Genomic DNA, 25,356 nt, shown 5'->3' with positions numbered 1-25,356 from the left:
GCTTGACACTCTTTCAGATATCATGCCAAGCAAGTCAGGAATAGATGAAAGAACTGAAATTGCAGTTATTTCTAATTAAGATGGAACATTGTTATAGATTTTTTCAAAACATTGCTAATAATTTATGTAGCTAAATTGAAAGATTACTTTTCTTAAAAAAAACCCTGATGGCTAAAGCTAGAAGTTTATTGAATTAACTTGAGAGTCTTTGAAGTTTCATTACTATTAATGACCTGTTTGGAGATCAGGTGAAACCATAGATATCTTTCATGTTGCTATATTTGTCTGGGAGAGCTCTGATAGAATTTCCTCTTCAGCTAATCAGACAAGATGTTTAACATAACATTAACATTATCATCTTTCCTTCTTCCAAAGAGTCTTCTATAAAAAAACCAGTGAAAACAATACAATTTGATGCTCAGATGCTTCACCTTGTTATAAAGGAGTAGAGTGACTTTGTTAGACGCTGCAGTCTGCATGTGTTCAACATGCTGAATAATTCTGGATGACAGATTTTTAGACCAAGCCACTCACATTTTTAAGTATGCACAGAAGCTACAGGAGTGCATACCTGCTCTCATCTAGGGATGCTAGGTGCCTAAGCAATACACCACAAATGATTTTAAAAGAAACATACAACAATTTGTTTACTACTAAAATTGATCACAGGAAGGAAATGACACAGATCACAGCTTCTGGAGAATCACTGCATTATCTACCACATGTCAAAACATTTTCTCGGAGCTCACAATATCATTTTGGAGTAGCACGGCCTCCATATGCATGAGAAGGGGCAGTGTCAGCAACTCATGCTATTTGTGTGAAACTTTTTTTCCAGTCAGAAAGGAGAATCAGCAAAGAGAAACATGTTTATTCCTTCAACAGGAAGTAAATTTCCAAGCCTGAATGTGCAGGGTGCATCCTATACATAACAGGGATTTGATGCTGATCTTGTTTTCCTGAATAGGCATAAGAGAAAAGTTGGAGAATTTTGATCAGGTTGAACTTGATTTCCTGAAAAATCATTTGAAAAATACTCTCATTTATATCAAAACCTGAAGCAATCCAGAAAAGTACTTTTGAGCTTAAGTACTTGCAACCTGGGCAAGAGTTGATTCAATAGCTGCAGATTCTATGTATTTCTTTCTCACTTCGTCTCTGTAATATTTATAGGTCAGCCCTTAAAACTACTGAACTTAGATGACACTGAAGTTCCCAAGATACCAAAAATAAAGTGTGTTATTTCAACATCATAAAGGACAGTTGAAGGGGGAAATACAGCAGTCTTTTTTTTTTTTTTTAAACAATAACTTTCTGGCTGGAACACCAAAGAATCAAAAACCTGAGGCTCAGCTGCTGTGTCTCACTGATGCACATGATCTGTGCAACCTAACAAGGTGCAGGCCTCTCTCCCCTAAAACTACAGAGCTGGTATATCCAACCACAACTGTAGCTTTTGTCCTTCATACAACATAGCTAGTAAACTAATTAGTGCCTTGCCTCAGCATCCTGATGTGAAAAAAGAGGTAGCATGGGAATATCTCCCCATGTCTCATTGCACAATGCAGGAATAGCAGCATCTTTATATATGGGCCTCAATTTCTTGTAAGAGCTAGGGAAAGAAGCTTCCTAAGAGGTGAGATAAAAGGAAAGCCAAACTATCGCATGTGTCCTAAGGAATTAAACTTATGGAGTTCTTTATCTGGCCAGGATGATTTTTTTTTTTTTTTTTTTTCCATTTAAAAATGCGTCATTAATCATTTGTTTTCATTTTGGGAGAAAAAGGCAGTTTTTTCTCTGACAAAGACAAACCCCATGATTTTTATACTGGCCTCCTTGTATTGTTTTCTGAAATTTGAACTCCTCCTGGCTCAAATGACAGACTATGTAGCTGACTAAGTCTAAAGAATTATTTTGATTTCATGGGGGTTTTGTATAGACTCTGGTTTGGATACACATCACAGATATCACCCTGGTATTTACGTGATCAAGTACGCTTTGGCTTCCAAACAAAGACTGCTGTGAAGCACAAACTCAGAAATCAAATCTTATTCTCTGGTTGAAAGAAAGCTAATATCCACCTATGTCATTATCTATGGAAGAATTCCTAGTTACTTTGCAGAGAACTTCAAGAAAATCTCTACTGTCGTTAGAATTAGTGGGGAGAAGAGAGGTTGGACCATACATGTTTTTTACTTTATATATATACGACAATGCAAGGAGCTATTGCAACAAATACTAAAGCTCCTCCGCAGGAAAAAAATCCTCAATTATGAATAAAATAATGAAAAATAATATTTCTATATCTAAATCTATAGATGTGCATTGGTATAGACAAACAGTTCATGTCTTTTTTCCTCAGAGGAAACAAGTACATTCAACAGCATGGTTTTCTTACACAGTGCCAAGTATATTCTTTTAACAATGGTATAGCAAAAAGAATACGTTCCTCAGAAAAGTGTATGCCATTTCTACCCCCTTTAAAACTGGACAGCAGTAATTATCAGTAGTAATTTACTGTTTCCTCAGGACAGTAATTGAAATGTAAGAACTGTCTCTTTTTCCAGGTTTGTTCTCAATTGCACAGGCAGCTTCTGCTACCATTATCAATCAGAGAGCAGGGATTTTGCACAGAGCAAGCATCAGGATAAAAAAAAAGCACATGTTATTGCCAGCATTCTTCCATAAGTTCTCTTCTGTAATCTGGCAACTGAAAATTACATGTCTTTCTCCTGAACAAGTAACTGCTGGGTTCAGTGCTGTTGCTCTGCACTGAGCCATCATTGTAGAAGAGGTAAAGATAATGATATCTCTTAACTTCAAAAGGTTTTCTGCAACTAATCTCATAAAATCCCCTCTGTTCTGCTTTCACAAACTATGTGTTCATATGCTTCTCCTCCCGTTGCAGAATCTGTGCACCTCCCTAGAGAATGAGAATTCAGCACCCTTCACACTGTTCAGCTGTACACTATGGTGTATCTAGTAAACATGAACTATCACAACTCTCATCTGTCATCCTAAATCATATATTATCAGTTAAACGCCTATTAGCACATTACTGAATGTTGTCCCTTTTATTTTTTTGTGTAACTTTTAATTTTCCACAGACATAAAGCTCATGGAAGTAATCCAGTACCCTTTTTTGGAAAATTACTCCCATTTGTAGTGGGATTTCTTCCTTGTCACAACCTGTTTTGTGATATTTACAAGCTGAAAGGCTACAGCAATTAGTCTACCTAAAACCACAGGTCTTCTTTATGGAAGCAAAATTAGTAGAACTGCATATTAAAATGTGTCACTAAGATTACACAGGACAGTAAAGAACTTGTAGTCTTCAACCTCTTCTGCGAATGCTTGGTTAGCCTCTCTAATTATTGGGGAGACATGAAAATGCAGAGTTCCTACAAATACACCTTTCCTTGTGTTGTCTCTAAATAGTCACTCAAAGAACATTCTCTGAGAAAGCTCCTATCCTATCCTAGCTTATCCTAACCTATCTAGATTGATGTTCACCTGCCCTCACTTCGTATGTGTGGGTACTGAAAAAAGAAACAAATTCATTTCCTTTATTTCTCCCTTAAACTGTAAGGACTTAAAAAAATATTAGTCCTATTGCATAATACCATCAGCACAGTTAAGACTTCAGCTTTAATTAAAACTTCCTTGATATGAGCTCTCAAAAACACAATAGAAAATCTTCTAAATTTTAAAGACTAATATTCGTTACCTTATACATTTCAGCATCAAAACAAAGATTGAATTTTCCTCAGCAATAGAGACTCTAAATCTGATACATCATTATAAATAAATGATCATATTGGGTAAAGGTATATTGAGACTGCAATCTTCAAGTACCAACTTCTGAAATAAATGCCTTTTTATTCCATTCTAACCTGTGGTTGAAATCAGAATGATAAATTGAAAATGTAGGGGGTATTGAAGTACATAAAAACAGTTTGTGAAGATGTTATTTAAGTAAATTGAGTTAATGCTGATGAAAATGGTTGTCTTTTAAACAAAAGAGAAATATTTCTATCAGTGAAAAAGAAGAGAAAAAAAAAAAATCAGTTGCAGTTACCGTGCAAGGAGTTTGCATCCAAGGTTCCCCATCTATCTGCATAGGCAGAGACTTGCTGGTCCTAAAGGTACAAATTTCATAATATAAGAAAAAGAAACTAGACAAAATTAATAAATGTATTTATTAAAAAGGCATATATGTGATGGTATACAGATATAACCCTGATTTACCCCTAAACTGGTATGAAGGTTCCAGTATGACTCAAAATGCTTACAGAAGTAACCCAGTCAACTTAGTAGGCTTAGTCTGATTTTCAACACACAAAGCAAAAACATGGCAAATACTCATGTATCTTGATAGTAATATACTACTCTTTCATGGAAGAAGAGTCTGCAATTTGTGAAATAATGAGTGAATTACACAATAACTTCAGGAACAAACCTTATTAACAGAAAAGACAAATTTCTGCTATTTTTCAATAATTTAGACCCTGCTAGTACATAGTATATATATTATACTACTATAAAGGAAATAAGAAATAAATTTTAGGTCTATCATCACCGCTTATTAGAACCACTGTGTCTAACTCCAAGTTAGACAGAACACTCACAAAGAATGAAGTCTGCGCTATATTCAGTGCTTAACATGCCACGCTATAAATTTAAATTGTTAGCAAAGGGGCACTGATTTCAACATAAAGATACAGACAGTATTCCCTCCCTAGGTCTGGATGCCACGTTAAGAAAAGTGTAGAAAAATGAGAATCAAAAAAGAAAAATGTACTATGTTTTTGGTCTTTTCCAACCCTGTATTTCTGCATTATAATAGTTTGCATACAAGACTATTAGAAATAGCGTGGAGTAGAAAAATCTAATGATGTAAAAATTAGTCATGCATGTTGGTCAATGGGAACTCAGGTTTGGATGTTATTTGAAAACAACCAACAGTTCATGGAATTACCCACTGTCACCTATGGCCATAAATGGAGGAAGGGAAGAATGCTTAATGAGCCCTCACTTTACAGTTCGGGAAGGGCTCCTACTTATTTTCTTAAAGCTTTTATTGTTGCTCTTTTGTTTTAGGCTTATAATTGTAGACCTTATGGGTTTAATAAATTCTGGAAAATTTTCCTTGAGGAATTCTTCACTGACAAAGAGAGAGATGGTCAATTCTTTTTCAGTCCTTATTTAATCCAAAAGTTAGAATAATTATTTTTTCCTTGTGTTCCAATCTAAGTTTACTCTATTGTGAATGTTCATCTCTTAAAAATGATAAAACACAATGAAATTAGAGTACTCCACCATCATCAGCTCACACATACCAACAGATTTAATAATGGTGGCTTGTCAGAATTCAGGAAATAACAAATTAATTAAAAACAGAGCACTTTGACTTCCACAGATCAAAAAAGTGCTTTACAATTGCTAATTACATGCTAATATTCACTAGTGTGGTATGCATTATAAATGGGTTAAAATGTGACAAAGTAATGCTAAATTACTTCTGGCTTGAAATTGCATGGAGTGTATGCCAACAATAAACCCCAAGATGTCCATGCCTTATTCCTTCTGCACCAAATGCTTGACAATACTTTGTCATAGGACAAAATGGCACTTGAATACAGCATGTGAAGCTTGAATGTAAACACCCTCTTTTTAGTTTTTTGACACCTTTAAAGAAAGGAAGATGTATGGGCATAGAATATGGATGGAATATATTAATTTCATATACAAAAATGATACTTTCACAAGAAATTATAATTATGACTGTTAAACTACAAAAGAAAGTCAGCTGGCAATATAGAAAACTCTACAGTGTCATTACAACAGTGCAGTGTAAATTAAAGCTGCTGATACCTGATGACAACAGATGAACACTGCGCAAGCCGTCTTCCAGCACTTTTCAGACCTGTGTATATCTGTCCCATCTCCATGGCTCCTTCCAGACCAACCACTTCCATAAGCTGGTCACTTAGATCTGCAAAAGTTGAAAGAAACCCACATTTTGCCTCGACAACATTTGCAAAGCAGTCATATTGACCAACAAGAACTGCCAGAAGACAAGTTGATAATAAAAGATGTGGAGAACAGAACTGGCAAAAATGATGATTCCTAAGAAAAATTACAGCTTTAAGTTGGACACAACTGGGCCCTGCTGTCACATGATTATACAATATTCTGACCAAAATTATTCTGAAATAGAATAATTATATCCATAGTTTATTTTATTACATGAAGACTGAAGAAATAATTTCATTATATGAGAAAATAGGAGAAATTCCTCCATTTTGGTTACCTGACACACAGAAAATGAGATATTTACAGTTCACAAATTTATGCTTTTTATTTTTTCAACAGATATTTAAAATCTGTGAAGAAAATGACAGTACTCCAGACCCTAAAGGATCCGCCTCTGTACAGTACTTTTCAGACAATGTGTACAGCTTTAATTCAGCCTTTATGTGCATGCATTATCATTATGACACCATTATTACTTTTTGTGTTGGATCAGTGTCTTAATCAGTACACAGATGCAATGCAAAAAGAAAGAACACCTTAACTTTCCACCTAGCTTTCCTGAACTTTGTAGTGCTTGTTTGCACTCAGTTATATATTTTTTGTTTCACATTTCTTTTTGACTAAATAGAACTCTGGCATTAAACTTCAAAAAAAAATTTAAATAAATATTAGTTTGCTTGACTTCAAGGAGCAAGGACAAATTCTGTCTGGAATTTCAGGTACAAACAGAAACCTAAACAGTAATAAGCAGTCTGCTTTGAGAAGCAACCAAGCGAGGTAATGAAATATTATCCAGAATCAACTAGGGTGTTTTGTATGAAATTCTTTATATGCTCCTGTGTAAATATATGTTGCCAAGACCAAATGGACGAGAAAAAGAAACATTTCTTTCTAGCTGTATTATACATGTGTTTTATAAATTGGCTGTTAACATCAATGTTTCTAAAAGGTACATTATTCGGTGAAGCAAAGCATTGAGCTAAAATGTTAGAGTCTATCATCACACTGAAAAACCCAAAGAAAAGAGACCACATTACTCTGTATATTTTAAACCCCTCAACCTTTAATGAAGGTAAAATTTCATGCTAACAATCATATCTATGAGGCTATTCCAAAGTTTCAACGGGAGTCTTTTCTGTTCACTTCTTTGGGCTTTCAATGAAGGTAATTAACTGAAAGAAGTACTGTGATGAGAGAAAAAAAATATTAAAAGCAAATAGGATTTATGATCTGGATTATTCAGCTTCCAATAGAAAATCTGATACTATCCAAAGCCTTCCATTTTTCTTCTTATACTTTCTTAATATTTTCTGCTATATTAATTTTCTTATCACAGTGAAATCAGTTCCATATAATATTAATGGAGAAAAAAATAAATATTTTTGCCCATTAAGGGAAAACAATAAGACAGTCAAAAGTTTAAAATATACAATATGATTAATTCTAAATATACGTTTTTATAGTTTGCATCCCTGTAGCACATGTAAGCCCAATTTTGTACATCTGGCTTTCTGCTGCCTTTTTTTTTTTCTTAAAATGTTTCCTGTAAGTAACTCACATTTAAACTCAACTGAGATTTAAACAAATGCTGCTTTTCTTGGTAGCCACAGAGATTTAACTGGGAAAGCACTACTCATTTTCAAAAGTTGCTATAAAAGCACACAGAACTTTACAGATGTACTAAATCATTAAAATGTTTAGCCAAAAAAAGCATAAAATTCCTATTCACTGGGCCATTAGAAAATTATTATTTTTTAAATGGAAGAATAATTAAGAGCAGATTTTTATTTCTGACAGCTCAGGCAACATGTGCAAGTTTCAGAATAGTGACATTTGTAGGGATATATATTTGATGCATCATTTTTCAATAGCTGTGAGATTAGTGCCAGTAGCAGCAGGTAACTAAGGGCCAAATCCTGCTCTTTGATCTCTACCACACTCCTCAAAAAATTTGATACATTAAACATTGGAAGATGGAACGGAACAATACTCTCATCTACCAAGAAAGTGAAGCCCTTTCAAAAACTTCACATTTGCAGTGGCACATTCCCAAAGTGGAGTTATTTTAGGCCAAATATGAATATTTTTAGAATCAAGCTTAAATTAGACATAACTTTCCCTCACAAGCAGTAAAAACTAAAGCAAATGTAACATGCAATTATTGACTGCATTAGTTCACACTCCTGCCCTTGCTAATATATTTGACCTCATGCTTTTACATAGTCATATCCATTTCAACAAATCCTTGAGATATATTGACTTTGATAAGAATTCGAGTGAAAAGTGGAAAAGGGAGTGTGTCTATTTTAGTCCCATTCTTCAGTGATGTTACATGGCTATAGGTACAATGGTTGAATATAAAGGGTCAAGACATCAACAAATGGATTATATTTCTTCTTAAAAGATCTCCACCAAAGACTCTGAAAGAGACTAAGCTCTGTTTAAGGAGATCTGATCTTCTATATAAATTAAAAGATAGGAAAGGGGAAGTCATTCTTCATTCTGGTGGAAATTTATCACTGATTTTTCAGAAAGATCGGTGCGGGCCTCTGTACTGCTCAACATAAACCCCAAAATAATCTGGAAATAGAAGTAGATAGTGAATACTGAGGATTCAACAAAGGAAAAAGAAAAGCCAATTATAAAAAAAGTTTAGGAATTTTACAGTACTGAGTAATGGGGCTTTACGAAGTCAGAAAGTTCAATATATGTAACTTAACGTCCATGAGGAGAAAGAGAGCTCACTACAGATATGTAGATTGTTATATACCTATATGTAACTTTAGGAAATAAATATGGTGCCTCCATGTGTATATGCTTATTTTTCTGGACTACAATTGATAATGTCATGCAGGAATGAATATTGTGAAGTTACTGTGACAAGTACTATGAAAATATCAGCTCAATGCTCAATTTCAGATCATCAAATATTACAATTGGTACATCCATAAAGTATGGAATTTGTAGTTCCAGTTCACTCAGCAACGAAGAGGAATAAAAAAAACCTGGAAATGACAGATGAACAAATGTGGTAACAAATATGGAGCAACTTCTGTATGAAAATAAATTAGACTAGTAGCCTTCCGGAAGTAAGGAGATGAATGGAGGAAAGATGAGAAAATAATAAGTGCAATGGAGTAGGTGAAGACAGTAATGTAATTCAGTATTTCTCAAAATGCAAGAACCAAGGAGTTTCATAGTGCTTCTAGACAAGAAGGAAATCCTTTTTACATAATATTTTGTTATGCCATGAGGCCACACTAGACTCTGAAATTACTTAAATCAAAAATGATGCATATTCGGTAGGATATCTTAACAGAAAAGAATCACTATAAGTTTGCACTTCTGTGCTTTATTTCTAACACAGGTTGGTATTAGAGGCTGGACTGAGCTACACAAACTTGTGGGTTGATCTAGTATCACTATTCTTGTTGACTTCTTATACTTCTTATAAATCGTAGTAAAAAATAATGAATGCTGCTGCTCATTAAACATCATTTGTCACTTCAAACAGTTTATAATGTGGACTTTTCTATGACACGTATCCCTATTGTGTTTGAGACCTCATTGAGAAAGTCACTCTTTTCCATCCTCAAATTATATTCTTAAGTTACAGACTCGTGTGCATCTGCGTGTCTACCAACTATAAAGCAAAAAAATGTATCCCCTTTTAGGGATGTGTTTCTTTCTCACATTTCTTCTGCATCCTACAGATTTTATTCTAAAGAGAAATAATTGGTGATTGCAACGATAAAATTCTCCAATGCATGCTTCACCTGTTGTAACTAGTTTTAGAAAGCTTAGATTTAGGAAACTAAAGGTTAGATTTTCAAGAAGAATTTCACAGCTAACAGTGAACAAAAGCAACGATCAGATATTGAGCAGTTTTTCTTTCTAACGAGTTCATTTAGTTGCCTAAAGGAGAGCTGAAGTCTCATAGGTAAGCTATCACATAGAGCATCTCAGTATTAGTCCATTAGGAAAGTGTTTTCTGACTGGTGCCTTGGGGTTCCCGGGTCCGTTTGTTCTACTTTGTGCTCTGTGAAAGAGCTGAAGGCTCTCGCTTGTTTTCTATGTGAATGAGCCATTAGAGTGTGTGGGAATGTTTTCACAGCACCATGTCTCTCCTGCCTCTTCCACAAACCAAAGTACTTCACGTGTCTCCTCATATTAGCCCTGTCAGTAAACAAAGCCAGCTCTCCCAGGGGAGCACTGCTATCAGCAGACGGTGACTAGCATGCAGAGGGGGATCTGACCCCTTGCACTCATTCCTGATGGGGAGATAAAGTCACTAGGGAGCTGACTGTCCGTTTCTTCCCATAAGGCAGCAGAAGAAAGAAGTTCAAACAGAAACTTGCACAAGTGGCAGACAAAACATTGTATGCGACTATAAGCCCTTTATAGCCCTTCCCAAGGCATGAAGAAACACACTTTGAGACTTTAAAGTTTCATAATGAGTTTACGTTATCCATTATCTTGGCATTAGCTGAATGCCTCAACATTCAAAGTGAACACACAAGAGAAAAACACATTTGGAATTCATCTATGAAGATAAAGCAAGGAAAGCAAAATGGGGTAGGGGGTGGGTAAGAAGAAACATGGTGTGATTAGAAAAACTGATTTACATAGAGAACTTTCCCTCTGTAATGGAACTGGTTTTGATATCTAATTTATCTTTGCAATATATAAATATTGCTGTCCTGGCAAGAGATTGAATGACTCTATTATAACTTGGGGTTACTGCACTCACTCAGGCACATTTGCATAAAAACACTGCTGGTCAGTGGTAAATCTGTCTCTGGCAGCAGTTTGTCTTCGAAGAGAAGGGGCTCCATAGCTTACTAAATGTAATCAAACCCTAGTAATCATCACACTGGAAATTTTTTGGTTCCAGTTAAAATACTGGATAAAAATTTGAAAGCTGGTACGATGCCAGAGGATCCTTGAAAAACTCCCAAGCTCAATGCTCTGCACCACATGAATGCTTCAGTATCTTCCTAGAACACAGCATGTATTAAATCTCCAGTTACCCATTATGCAGGAATGTGAGGTTGCTTCCACATGCAGTGATAGGGACTGTTGTAAAAAAATGCTAGAAATGTGTTTACTGTCACAATATTTTCCTGATTTTAAATGAACACCTTTTTCTAAATTCCTGGTTGCAAAAAAAAAATCAGTATATCCTCTGCAATCTGTACATCCTGGGTTTTGTTATATCTTCCTTTAGAGAAGCTACCTGAAGTAACATATGCCTCAATAGTTATAACTGTTTATATCAGAGTTTTATCTCAAGGTCCAGATGATGTCAAGGCTTTGTTTTGCTACTGATTCGCAGACATATACAAAACACAGTTCTCCTATCCAAGAATTTATAGACAAATAAAACAGACAAAGCATTAGGGAAAAATAATATTATTATGTCCATTTTACAAAGTGAAAATTGTACACAGACATGTTTAGGTCCTGGAAAATATTTGTTCTCATATTCAGCTGAATATATTGTGTGCAGACCTGCAAGAGTCATAATATTATTTCTATCACATAAAGTTAAATACAAGAGTTTTCAGAACTGACCTAGCCAAGATCACATGTGAAGTTTGGAGAAGAGACAGGAAAAAAATCAGCAAATCCTGAATGTCAACATTCTGTTATCAAAAGTCTGTTATCCCTCTTATGTTGACTTCAAGGATATATATCAAGTCCTATATTTATGGTATGTCACCCAGTTTTGAGTATTTTGTGTTGCTGAGTTTGCTTGTAAACATTAAAATCTCAGGTGGATCCATACATCTATTTCATGCCAGTATTGATTCTCTAGCCTTTATTCTTGTCTTCATATTTTGTTTTCCTAATTTTAAAACAAAACAAAAGAAGTTAACCTTCCACTTAGCATGAAGGAAGATACATCACTGGTGTAATTCTCACCCTGGAGAGATACTCAGATATGGGGATAATAAATTAAGCAGGTATTTTATATACATAAAACCACACAAAAATACATACACATTTTATACCTCTGTGGACATACACAAATTATATACATTACCCATATTTAAGCATATGTGAGAAATTCAGTAGACTTTTGCTCCAGCACCAGAATTGATGGTGTACTTAATAGCCCTAATGGGATAATGGGGTAAGATGCAAAAGTGCTAGTTTTGTCACTTAAAATGAATGCAACCAATAAATCCTCTCTCTGCTGAGTTTAGTGGCATAACTCGTACTGATTTCAGCAGAATGCGAATTTCACTCAGTATCATACTTGCATCAGTCTAGCACAGAGGCCCTATCCTCAGATGGAATCATTTAACAGACACAGCTCAGCCTACTACTGTGTAAGGGATTTTTTTCTGTGTACACAGTCATCTCCCAATTCTCATTAATCACAGAATAACGAATTTCCCCCAAAAAACCAGCAGGACAAACAAGGAAGAATCAGTCCTTATAATGAAATATTTTATGAAACTTTTTAAAGTGCACAGAAGGCCTTCGTAAAACTTTTCCTTAAGTGAACTTTTTTCCCCAGCTAAGTGGGGGGAAGGAAAGTTCTTTATGAAACTTTTTTGAATAATGGTAAAAGAAGGAAAAAAAGCACAACAACAAGAAGCCCAACCCACCCCAGAGCATTCAAATTAAATCACTTCCACTCAGAAACTACTCCCAAATACCAGTGTTCAGATGTTCAAAATTTGAAACAAGAGATCTCATCTTCCAGTTTGGGAGATCATTATGTGTAAGTCTTTTATGGTAAAGGTTGGCAGACAAAATGTATTCTTTTTTAATGGAATTTTTCTGTTAATGGTTTGAGGTACAATTGCACTGAACATGCTGCTGCACCAAAAAGCCCCCCATTATTTTAATCGGTATTCTTTTAAAAGTTATTTGTTCAAAAGGATTTCACTGTGTTACTCTTATACCCCCTTCATCCAAGAGAACAAAAGCTGTTCTATGAAAGGAGTCTAAACTTGGACAAACCGTAAAAAAAAAAAAAAAAAAAGCAAAGTTCCTCTCTGTTTTTATCAAATTTGATTGCTGCAGCTGTTCCCAGTTTCTGTATTTTAAAAATAGCCTTATTCAGTGCCTTGTTGGCTAAAGGCCAGAGTACCATTAGAACATGCTGTACGGAAAACCTCTATTCAGTTACAGATACAGAAATATATTTAAGATCAGTGGGGGTCATCTGCAGCAAACACTTGTATGGGGAAAATGGAATTTTAATGTGCTTGGACTGCTCACCACTTTTAACAGATATTTAAGAACTTCAAACCGGATATCTTCCTATTTGTATTGGTACTATCGTATTACTGAGCATCAGGTATGATACAATACGAGCAAGTCAAGATCACTTCAACTAACAAAAATAGATCTAATTCTCAAATTACTCCTTAGTAGTTCTGGCATTCACTTTAAATGGCTCCTAGTAATATTAGATATTTGATTAGCCTATAAAAATGCCACAGACTAGAAAAGAAAAATACAGTAATATTTATGGAAATGTAGAAATCTGATCAATGAAAACCAGCTTTGATTAGTACATTTCTAGGAGAACTAGTACTAACAGGGTATAAATGTTCTCCTTCTGCAGGGCAGAAAACTCTATTAACAGCATTATTCCTATATTTATCCACCAAATAGTTTTTAATCATCTGCCGGAAAGAAATACTCATTCCATTTATGTGAGTATTAAAACTCCTTTTGATTAAGGTGGTACTGACTTTGGTCCAGGAGTTCAGAAAACCCCAAAGATGATCTTCATTTCTCTTGCTCTTCATGAGAGCCAATTCCATTTTCTTCCTCTACCATGCTAGTATTCCGTGGTGTTTGGTGATCACACTATGCAGAGTGGATACCAGTTTGAACAAAAGCATTATTTATTTATTTGTTAACCAAGACGCTAACTCAGGAAAGTATTCTGAACATCAGTGAGATGTGTCATAGATTACTTCTCATCATTTATGATGGGGTAAAATGTCTGCCTTAAAGCATTCAAAATTATGTAGGTGGGGAAGAGCCTTCAGCATGGTAACGTTGTCCAAGGTAGTTTGGACAGGTACTAACAGGAAAGAAAACACAGCAGTGAAAGCATCAATATAGTCTATTGAGCTTGCTGATACTCCAAGTTTTCGGTGGCTGGTTTGCCTCCTGAGCTTCTTTGCCCTCACTCTTTGTACCTGGGTTATTTTAATTAAATAAATACTACAATCATACTTTGGATAGCACTTTCAATTACATTGTTCAGACCTTCTCTTTGTACAGAAGGAGCATCAGACAGTTGAATGAACTCAAATCCAGTGAGCCCTGGGGCATGTATTTGTAACACGCAAGTCAATCAGACAATCTTCCTAAACTTCCTGCCGTCCACAAAGTTAAAGAAGCTTTGATTTAGTTTCCCACTAAACTAAATGTATTTGGTGTTGTCTGAGGCAGCCTAGGATTTCCAGGACATTCCCAATGGGCCTGACAAGGAGCAAGGACAAGGGCCTGACAAGGACAAACAAGCCTGACAAAGGAGCAACAGAAGAAGCAGACAAAGGGATGGTATCTTGAGAGGAAATCTAACGGTGTTAAGAAGTTATATATGGAGAATTGAAGAAAGGCCTAGTTTTCTTCTGACAGTGATTCAGAGAAAGAATTTAAGACGTCTGGTTTTCTGGAGAGGCATATTTTTCTCTCTTGTCATCAAGAGGAATTTTGGGAGACAAGTTAGCACACTTGGACAACTTAGGAATTCTGCTAAATCTACCACTCAAAACTACCATGTGTTGGCTTATTTGTAGAGGTTAAGGCCTGAAGAAGTGACACACCCTCTATTTACTCATTGTTTGATGGGCAACAAGTTTGCTTGATAGCTCCAGGACTGAGCTCCAAATATGTGAGCAGATTTTCCCAGGGCTTTTCCTTGCATTTGTTCTGTTCTTACTAGTTGTCATTGTGGGATTTGGTCTCTGCTATCTAATCTAGTTACATACAGAGAATTGCCATTATTTTTCTTCCTACCTGAACTACACACATTGCTAAATATTCATTATTTTTTATACTGTTACTAGTTTACAAGAAGACACATCTGGGATACACTGAAACCTTTGTTATTGGAGAAAGGCAATGGGAAAGTTACCTCTAGTAGTGCTGCAAGAAAATGTCTTTGGTGGGCGTTACATGGAATGACATTTCAAAGGACCACAAAGAAAGCAAAAATAAATTTCTTATTATACCTTTCAATATTTTAAGTATTAATGACTGACATAAAGGTATTTTTCAATATCTTTTCTCAGCAGTTACTTACAACACATATAGGAAGAAAAGGTATTTCCGTATCTATGATCAAGTACAGAACAGTTCCAAATTCTTCTCAAGGACAATAGGACCAAAGCCAGCCACAAGCATCACAGTAGCAAGACTCAAATTATTTTTAGTGATCTAGTCCTTAACAGTATCTCACAGAAAAAAACCCAAACTTTATCTCATTCCAAACAACAAAAGACTACTTACAAGCAAAATCAGTTTGGTTACAATTTATTTTTTACTTTATTCTGCCACAAAAGGGAAGCCACAATGTTTCACTAAAAAAATGATCTGAGCACACACTATTCAGCTGCAACACCATTCATGATGTTTCAGGTATCTGAGAAATACAGAAGCAAAGTCCTCGCCCAGAGCTAACCTCCAACAATCCTGTGCTGAAAAGGTATACTGAAATGTGAAGCCTTACTGAATTTATCTTTAGAGGGATTGGACATGGTAAAAAAATATATTTTCAAGGATTTTAATGCAAAATAGGAGACCTATAAAACTAACAAAATTATTCTCATCTTATTTTGATTGTCTTTTTTCACTCTTACTTTTTTTCTGAATTATGAAGGGTAAGAGAAAGTACATGAGAAACAGAAAAGGAGATCAGTGTTGTCTCTCTGAGACAAATTTTTAAAGGACCTTAATGTTGGTATCTGCCCAATAAACCATTTGAGCATGAATATTCAGTAATATCCAAAGGACTACATGCATGTTTCAAGCATGACTGTTAGGTGCTCTGTTTATACAGGCCTATTGCTATGGTAACTACTTTATGGCACATGCTTTCAGAATGTTAATTACAAAGCAATATAAATAAGGTTGCATACAACAAGCAAGTTCCCGTTTACATATTTCTAGCATCTGAAAATTCGGCCTTACACCTATAATATGATGAAAAATATTTTTCAAAATCAATCACACATTAATATAATTCATACATTGTAATGTTAGCTTAATTTTCTTTTCCATAACACTACTTTGCATTAGGATCAGCAGCACAAGGAGAACGCAATATACTGAGGGAATTAAAGAAAGCAGAAGATGCAGGTGCACTAATAAATGGGTGGCCTTTGGAGTACAGTATTTATATGTGCTATGCCGAGCTAAACAGAAACCTAAATGTTACACTAAGAAGTGGTACAACAAGAACATCTGTGTTGGGGAACTGAACTGGCATGGCTAACACCTCCAGTGCCAGGTGCAAAGGACATTTCAGTACAGCTTGAGTGATTTTGACTGTTAGCATCTGTATATATCAGATTATCTCTTCTTTTCCCTCCATATTCCACTAGAGTATTTGTATTATACATCTGGCTTTAGATTCTAGCATAGCAAAAGACAGGTTTCAGTCCTTCAATTCCTGGATCTTAGCCACAGATTTTTTTTTTTTTTTCAGTCTTGCTTTTCATAGAAGCATAAAGCCAGAGTCACTAGTAATTTCTAAATGTATGGTTGAGGAAACTGAGCATTTTTCCCCAGGAAAGAAAGAACCATTAAAGGAAGAACTTTACCTTTGATCTATTTAAAGTTGATCAAATGCCTGCAGAAAAAGCTTTTCCTCTCTAAAATACTAAAGTTGGATTGAAACTTCACATTTCAACATCCATTCTTCTGGGAAATTCTAGATTTTCATGTAAAGTCACTTTTTAAAACCAGTTCTCAAAACAGTATGAAAATTTTTATTTCAGGTGACATACCTGATTCATACAAATATTGATAATATTTGGTAGAAGACTTGAAATGAACAAATGAGACAGCTGATTGAAATGCTAGGAAATGCAAAACTAGTTACTTGTGATGTATTCTTTTAAGCCCAAATCTAACAATCCTTGAAATTTTTGAGATCCCACCAGAGTCCATTGAGACCATGACCTACTGTACTAAGTGGCTCAGTCTCAATCTTTTATTTCTTAATTAGGCAAAGATTTCAGGAATCAATTGTTTTTAAAGCTGAGAACCTATAAAAACTACCAGTTGCAATGTTAGTTCAGGTGGAAGTCAATGGCCCATTCACCTTTACCATGACACCAAAAAAATTTGAAACTGTTTCCAAGAAAGAATTGTAAAGACATGGGGTGGGGGTGGGTGGACGGAAAAAAAAAAAGAAAAAAAAAAAAAGCATAGTGCTTGTATTCTGGAAGAATCTACTCATGTTGTACTGCACTATTAATGAGTCTGAAACACAGCTCTCAAGGTTTTATTTGTCCAGCATAACAAGCCCTACATTCCCATTCAAGACAAGAACAAAACATCGCCAATAGTAAAACAGGACATAATGAGCTTTGAAGGAATTTCTTCAAAAAACTGTTTCTTTCTCTTGGCAATTCCAAATCACCTCCTTCCATCCCCAGCCACTGTTAAAACCCTTTGAACGTGTCTAATAAATAATCTAAAAAAGGAAAGGACAAATTATTTAAGTCTACACTTCCCTGGGAATTGAGAGTTTTTTTCACCACATTGTAAATTATCTTTCCTAACTTCTAATAAGGTGTGACAAAAATGCAATAAATACAAATAAATCCACAGGAAAGAGATGCAGAAAAAACTACAAAAGCTTGATGTGAAAAAAAAAAGAAAAATGAAAAAGCTATAATGAATTTGCAATCCCTAGTCACTCATCTTTTCTTGTTACTTCAGTTCTAACGCCAAATTCCTTCATTATTTTTTGACCTGATATGAAACACCATCTGGCAAAAGCATGTTGCAATTCTAAATAAATGAAATAATTGGATGGTTGCTTTAAAATATCTTTCATAAATAAGGACTGTTATACATTAGCAAAACTCACTTTATTGAATTTCTGAGCTCTGATGCTGTGCTGTGACTTTCTGTCTGCCTAGAGGACCTGGGGCTCCCAAGCAGTCTCGCATTTAGTGTTAAGCTGTCACGAGCCTGATGAGCTTCCACAGTCACAAAGTATCAGATGCATATGTCCATATGCTTGATTTGTATTTCTTGTATACATTATTATCATTATTATTGCTACTACTGTTAGACAAGGGTAACACCACAGACTCATAAGAATCATTGCCCTGAGGATGAGATCACAGCCTGAGGGTCCTGATGGATCTGCAGCAACAGATTACAAACCATATGGCTGACGTGGTTATCTTATAATAAACCAAATGGCTGCGGGTATTCAGGAGCCATTTCAAAAGTGGATCAGATGTCACTGTCATAAGATATCTAATCACACTTCAAAATGGCTTCAGAATAATTCTGGCCAGCCAATTACTTTCAATCTACTACCACAAATGTTTTAAGATCTGAGGAGATCATCCTATTGCTGGAGTCCTACAGATGTATTTCTGTGCCCACACAGACCCTTTCGCTAGTCTGGGGGAGCTTCTGCAGAGTGCACACCTCCCTAGGTGTACATCATGGGAGGAATCAGGTCAGAAGAGACTGAGAAGTCATTGATTAATTGGATATATGTTACTACATTGCTCCTCGACAAGTTATGACAAGCATGGAGTAACAGCGAAAAATAAAATATTTGTTAGTGATGGAAAGCGGTGTACAAAACAGCAGTTGGTCATGAGCAAACATTTTGCAACTATAAAGACCCAGCTGCTTTGGCTGACTAAAATGGAAAGGAACAATGCTTTAGGGGTTGTGAAAGAAGATCTCACAACTGACGGATTATATAGAAAAAAAGACTTCTGTTTAAAGCATTAGTACTCATAGTCCTTTTTTTGTAACAAATCTAATTTCTTTGAGCCAAGAATCCAAGGTAAGTATGGCATGCACTAAATGAAAACATGTTCACAGCTGCTGAAACCAGTTTATTCTGTATGCCTGCTTTGTCTTTCATTAAATATTCATTTATTGATATTAGACTTATGAAAAATTTAACATAATTTTAATCCTCCCATATATGAGTAGGAGAAATTAAAGGAAAAGTGAGTTCATCCAGGTTTATAGGTGTGTGTGATACAATTTGTGACATTTCCAGAAAATGACAACAAAATCAGGAATCCAGGAGAAAAAAATGTCATATGCATCACCTAAATATTTAACTACAATATCAGCTTATGTTAATCATATTTCAAGAGTTGGGTTAAACATGCTGTAATTGTGCCATCAGCCCACATGAATCAAACCTTTATTTAATAACTGTAAATGCTGCCATTTGCTACTTTTAAGATATCTAATTTCTCACGGCCTTTACTCGATAATGGTCACTAGAGTTACAAAATGCTAAAAATAACAGTGTTTTTGAAAATCTTGTTTGAGTTCTTACTGCAGAAGCTGAAACACCTGTAACAGTATGGCAGTTATCAGCTTCTTGTAAATTCTGGCGATGTTCATTTGTAAGTACAAGTAAAAACATTAGTGTTTTGACTACTTGCAAGAAACTGGTATGTATACAATTAATATAAAGGGAACTGCCAAGTCAATCTGAGCTTAAAATTCAGGGGCTGGTGTTATTTTTATTTTATTTATTTTTGAATTTGTAAAAATCCCCAAGCTGTTGCAAAACCTAGTACCAATTGAACATTCCAGGTACTCTATTTTAATTAATATAAACATATTGTGTAATTCAACAGATACACAAAATAATAAACAAGCAAGAGCAGAAACATCCTTATACAGTTAACATATGAAAAAACCCCAAGATTCCTCATCCTCATTTATGCAAGGAAAAAATCAAACAAAATCAAACTCTAAAAACAAGTGTTCTCTCAATAGCAAGCATAGAGAAAGTTCAACAAAAGTTTGACTCAACCCATATTCAGATATAATGAGAACTGGACCCAGTCCTAAATCTATTGAATAAAGGGAAAAAGTATCCTCTCAGAATAAAATAAAATTAATCAATGCTATTTTGGCTATAGCATGAAAAACAAACAAAAACAAAGCGGAAGATAAAAGGAAAGCAGTGAGGGACAACAGAGTTAATGGCTAAGTTTTGAGATATTTTTTCTCCATCATATGTTTTCTTCCAAAATATCCTGGAATATGACATTGCCAATGCTAATTCCCAGTGCTTAAACAGTTCTTTATATTATCAAAGCACAGTATACACACTGAAGTTCATGGCACTTACCATGGAAAATAAAATGTACAACACTATATGAAGTCCAGAAAACTGTGGCCTTCACAAGAGGACTAAATTAAGGTTAGACTGTCTGAATATTGGCCCTTTCTATATTTTGAGTTCTAACTCTGTAGCCTTTATTATTCTTTTAACTGACTTTTTATATTCATTGTACATAAAACATAAAAACAGAGTAAATTTAGAGAATTTTCCACATTCATGCACAATAAAATTTTTATATAAATTTTATGTTTATCTAATCCCACTACTTGTAATTTCTTTTCAATTAAATTTTAGTCTTTTAATTGGCAAAAGCTGTTGTTTAAAAATTTAACAGAAGCTTTATCAAACTGAAAATACATTTTGCTGAGCCCCCACTAGAGATTCTCCTGTTGCAGTATTTCAGCTGCAAAGGCTGAGACAGACTGCTTTTCGTATTTCACAAACTAGGACCACATTTTGACGTTGTATCATAGGAGTCATGACTACTGCTAATAATATGAAGTATAGATCTTTACTTGGGATCTGCTCCAAAGCCTGCCAGTTCTGTGGGAATAAAACAGCCACCATGTGTTTGGTATCTTAACTTCCTAAACCGATGCAATATCAGATGAGTTCTGTAAGAAATTATTGCTTAAACACTTTCATTTTATTTTTATCTATATATTAATCACAGAGTGACAAAGACAGAGAAAAGACAGGGATTTCAAATTTCATTCCACTCACCCATATAACTGCTATTTAACTATATGAAAAACTGCTATGCAACTATATAAAGCCACCATATCTCATTTACAACCCTGGTCGAATTGTACCTATTGAATTAAAAGAGCTATTTAGAGTTGATATATGTCTGCATTCTTCTGGATCTTGTGGGAATGGGAAAATCTTAATTTATATACCTTCTCACAAAATTTGCAGACTCTGGTTTCACATGTGAAATCAATGATCAGTCATGATCACCAACAAAACACTGAGCATATTGCAAGCTCTCCAGGGCATGGACTGCTTTTTTGTTTGTTCCCTGTAACTCCACTATCTGATTAGGCTCCTTAGGAGGTACTGGAATATACATAAGTAATAAGCAAGAGGAGACAATTAAAAAAAAAAAAAATAATTGCTACTATTAATCTATGAGATTAAGATGTAAACTACCCACTTTGCATTGCTCTGCTGGCTCCCAGGGGAGGTCTGGCAAAGAGATTGTGTGTACTAGGCCCTGTCACTGAGCAGTGCTGCCTTTCCAGTTCAGCAGAAATTCCAAATTCCACCCCAGCGCAGACTGATGATTTACTTTGTGTTTTCCTCAGCTAACTTGAAGTGTTCCTCTCTTCAGGTCAGTCACTCAGCCTTCTTGCAAATGTCAGCTTACTGTTCACTCACGGGGGTTTTAATAGGCATGAATGAGGACAGTTATGAAGGAAATTCACAGTGTAATGGAAAGCCCTGAAACTCAGTTGTTAATTGGGCATCCAGGCTTCACATCGTTTTCAAGCCGACTAGCTCTTGCTCATTTGAACAATGCCAGTGATCTCTTTCTATGCTGACCATCATAAAGCCACTTGTACACAGTAGCATGGCTTTTCTCTGAGCTTGTGAGTGTGCCTGCAGCTCAATAGGACTATTCACATGAACAGATGTTACTCAATGTGAACACTGGTTGCAGAATTAAGCCTGTCCTTGCTCTTCCTCTTGCTACAAACATCAGCTGCTCAGACATCCAGGCTTTTTTTTTTAATGGCTTTTTGCCATCCACAAAGCATGCAAAATGACAACTTCTGTAATTAAAAAAATTAGAAATAAAAAATCCCCCTATATTCCATTAGCACTCATACAAACTAACATTTATATACTTCTCCATATACTTTCTTGTATGGATGGTGATAAGAAATTAAAGTCCATTTAGTTGTTTGTCGCAATATTTTTTGGCCTTCACAGATAAACAGAAACCTTGATCTTTCACTTGAAAATATATATTTGAATAGATATGGAAGGATGTCAGACCAATGTTGAATTTTTACTTTCAAACTATGCAACAAAAGCTGATGAGTCTACAGATTGTGTTTGGCTTGATACAATTTTTTTCCATCCCAACACTATTTTTTTCTATACCAAACTAAACATATCTTTTAGAAGTATGTAAAACAGTCTTAACCAAGGGGAAAAAACCCTCTAAGAATTATTAGACAGACACTTTAATGTTTATAAAATTTTAACATTAAATATGTCATAATATGTCTTTATCTAACTATTCTTCTCAGTTTTTACTAAACTGGGACTGCTACAACCTAAATCCACTTTTGGTGTAAGAAAGATACTCCAGCTTAAGACCTGAAATTATGGGTGTTAACACTTGCTTGTGGAAATAAACTACAAATTTGGAAATGGACAATAATAGTAATAATAATGCTTTCCATACTTCTTACTTAAAAACTGAAGGCATTTTATTTAGCTTTTTACTTTTGGGTGATGGCCAAAAGTGATCATTGATATTAGTATCCTTTCAGACATTTATATTTTTAAATCTCTCCAAATTGATTCTGTGCTGAAAGCACAGCTGCGGCCCACAAATAAGTTAGAAAAGGTATAAAAAGATCCTTTGAAAACGAAAAAGAAAAATACCTGAAAAGAGCAAGCTTCACAAGTAGCAACTATACAACCAGGTTTAAAGACCAAATCAGGCTTGTGGGGCTTGTTTTTGTTTGTGTAGTGTTTCCTTTTCTGTGTTATATAAAAATCTTCAGTTATTTTTCTTTGTTGCAAACTGTGAACCCAGTAGCCTAGGAATAAAGATCTGGGAGGAAAACTTTAAGGGAAATACATTTCAGATACAGCTGGACCAGGTGGTCCAATCTGCCAGTTTACAACTAATTGGCAAACCATTTGCTCTTCTTCAGACCTCTGGTACATCACCTGTTCTAATGCCTTGTCAGAATTATGGCAAGTGACTCCACAATCTATTCTGACAGTTGTTTAAGAACCCTTGACTGAACATCATCTGTCCCTGCTGATTTAGGTACATATTTAGGGGTCTTTAGGTATTCTCTTATTTCAATATCACTCATTTTAAATGATTTTCATTACGTGTTAACTTTCTTCTATGTTTACGTACTGAAAAAGAAAATAATCCTGAAGACAGAGTGAGGAAGGAGAAGAAAAAAATCCCTGCAAATCCCTCAAAACAAATCTTGATGAGTATTTCCAAAAAACTGCAGGTTCCCTGCTTCTTCTTGGGGAGTACCAAAACATACTGAATGGATGCAGATGCATGGTTATCCCATCTAACAGAGGAAAGTGGTTATTCCTGTTTAGCAGGTACAGTCACATTTATGAACAAATGAAGGAATTTGGAGCACTCGCTCTCCCCTTCCCTTCTCCTTTTACACCCACAAGTTACTAACGAGGGAAACAAACCGAAGAGCACCAATACTTTCTTAAGTACCAGACATGAGGCTCTAGCCATAAGTTATGCAGCAAACAACAGGCTAAAAAAGATTCAGAAGGAAAAAAACAACTTCTCCCAACCCAGACACTTACTGTCAACGACCATCTCCTATGGTAAAGCATACATCAGCCTTGTTTTTCATCTACTAGTTAGTTCAGATTTCTTATATCATCACTTTTCACTTCTTCTGGAAAGCGTAAGCATTTTCTGGCCAAGTATCTCCGATTAGCAGAATCCGTAACATGTATTTACTAGCCTTTTCCTTTTTTTCTTATTTCTTCTTAATTCCTTCATTATCTCAGCTTATGGAGAACCATGCTGGTACTCTTAGTACCAGAACTGCCATCTGTTGTGCCTTTATTATTGTATCATTCATTCTATGCCATTTTCCATGTCCTGCCACCTCTTAGTAACACTGCTTACTGGATACTGGCATGATGATTCTTTTAATGTCAGAGTATCTCCCTTTAAAATGAAGTATATTTTAATTTTTTACTAGTTTACTGGTTTATTCACTATTGCAATCTACTGCATGTAAATGCTAGCACCTCTGTTCAGGGGGCACTGAAGTAGAAGGAGGTGAGTGTATCCAACTCTTCTACAGACACATACCCAAGCTCCCTGTCTCATCATGAGAGAGGCCTACCTCCATTAAGTCTCTCTTCATTGGCTGTATAGGGAAGAAGAGAGTGTTAAACACTCCCTTCCATTTAGGATCTGATTCTTTAACCATATTACAAGGTGGGAACTGATGGACCAAGGTTGTCTTTTATTAGGAAAGAGAATTATAGCCACAGCAGCAGTACTGACTGCTTAGCTCCTGGTAGTAGGTGATACTCTTAGGGTTTAAGCCATACAGAAGAGTACCTACCAGTTTTCACAGCATGTTGGAGGACCATCAATGTGTAAGAAGAACAAAAATGTTCATGGGGTTATAAGGAAAGCAAGAAAAAGTATTCCTGAAAACAAGAAACATGGATCAGCATGTGAGAGTGGAGTACCCAGACACCTTTCCTGGATGAGGCCCCTAACCAGCAGTCCATAGTGAAAAGGTAAAGGACCAGTAAGTTATCTGTGCTCCTGACTAGTATGGCACTTGGGTATCTCCCTGTCTGAACTGAGTCACAACAGAGCTTGAGCTAGAAAATACACACTCATCTCCCCAGATTAATGCAAGAAGTCACAGCTGTTATCAGTATCCAAGCAAGCAGGTAGTTTCAGGCAACTGAGCAGTGCCCAATGCATTTCATTGCCTGCAAGGTTTACACAGCACTAGAAATTAAAAGTACTGGACCTTTCTCTGTGGTTTAGATGGATTTTTAGGCACTTCAATCACAGGTTAAGCTGTATTTAGATTCATGGGATCCCATCTATTAATCAATACTAATATTTTGATATTAAAATTGATTCCACAGAACTGATTGGACTACTTTCTCCTGCCAATCTTACCAAACCCCATGATGCACAGTGAAGTGTTACACCTAACTTCTTGAAAGTCAAAATTTATCTTGAAAATTAAACCGTTCCTAAATGAAATGCAATT

General features: G+C 35.5%; 1 protein-coding gene across 5 annotated transcripts in view; it reads right to left on the bottom strand.

Annotated features, from left to right (window-relative positions):
* Window positions 1–25,356, bottom strand: part of DGKB (diacylglycerol kinase beta) — a 305,960-nt gene that overhangs the window by 8,258 nt on the left and 272,346 nt on the right. For all 5 annotated transcript variants that reach the window (XM_042044454.1, XM_042044451.1, XM_042044453.1 and 2 more), the window contains 2 exons: window positions 5,875–5,995; window positions 4,079–4,139 (listed from right to left, as the gene is read on the bottom strand). In XM_042044454.1, coding sequence (XP_041900388.1) covers window positions 4,079–4,139; window positions 5,875–5,995 — 182 coding nt within the window. The remainder of the gene's footprint in view (window positions 1–4,078; window positions 4,140–5,874; window positions 5,996–25,356) is intronic.

This window comes from Corvus kubaryi, unplaced genomic scaffold, assembly GCF_017639235.1.
Source record: "Corvus kubaryi isolate FWS band 111438036 unplaced genomic scaffold, C.kubaryi_AGA036_p1.0 37398, whole genome shotgun sequence".
Lineage (NCBI taxonomy): Eukaryota > Metazoa > Chordata > Aves > Passeriformes > Corvidae > Corvus > Corvus kubaryi.
This window is presented reverse-complemented; position numbering and strand designations above follow the sequence as displayed.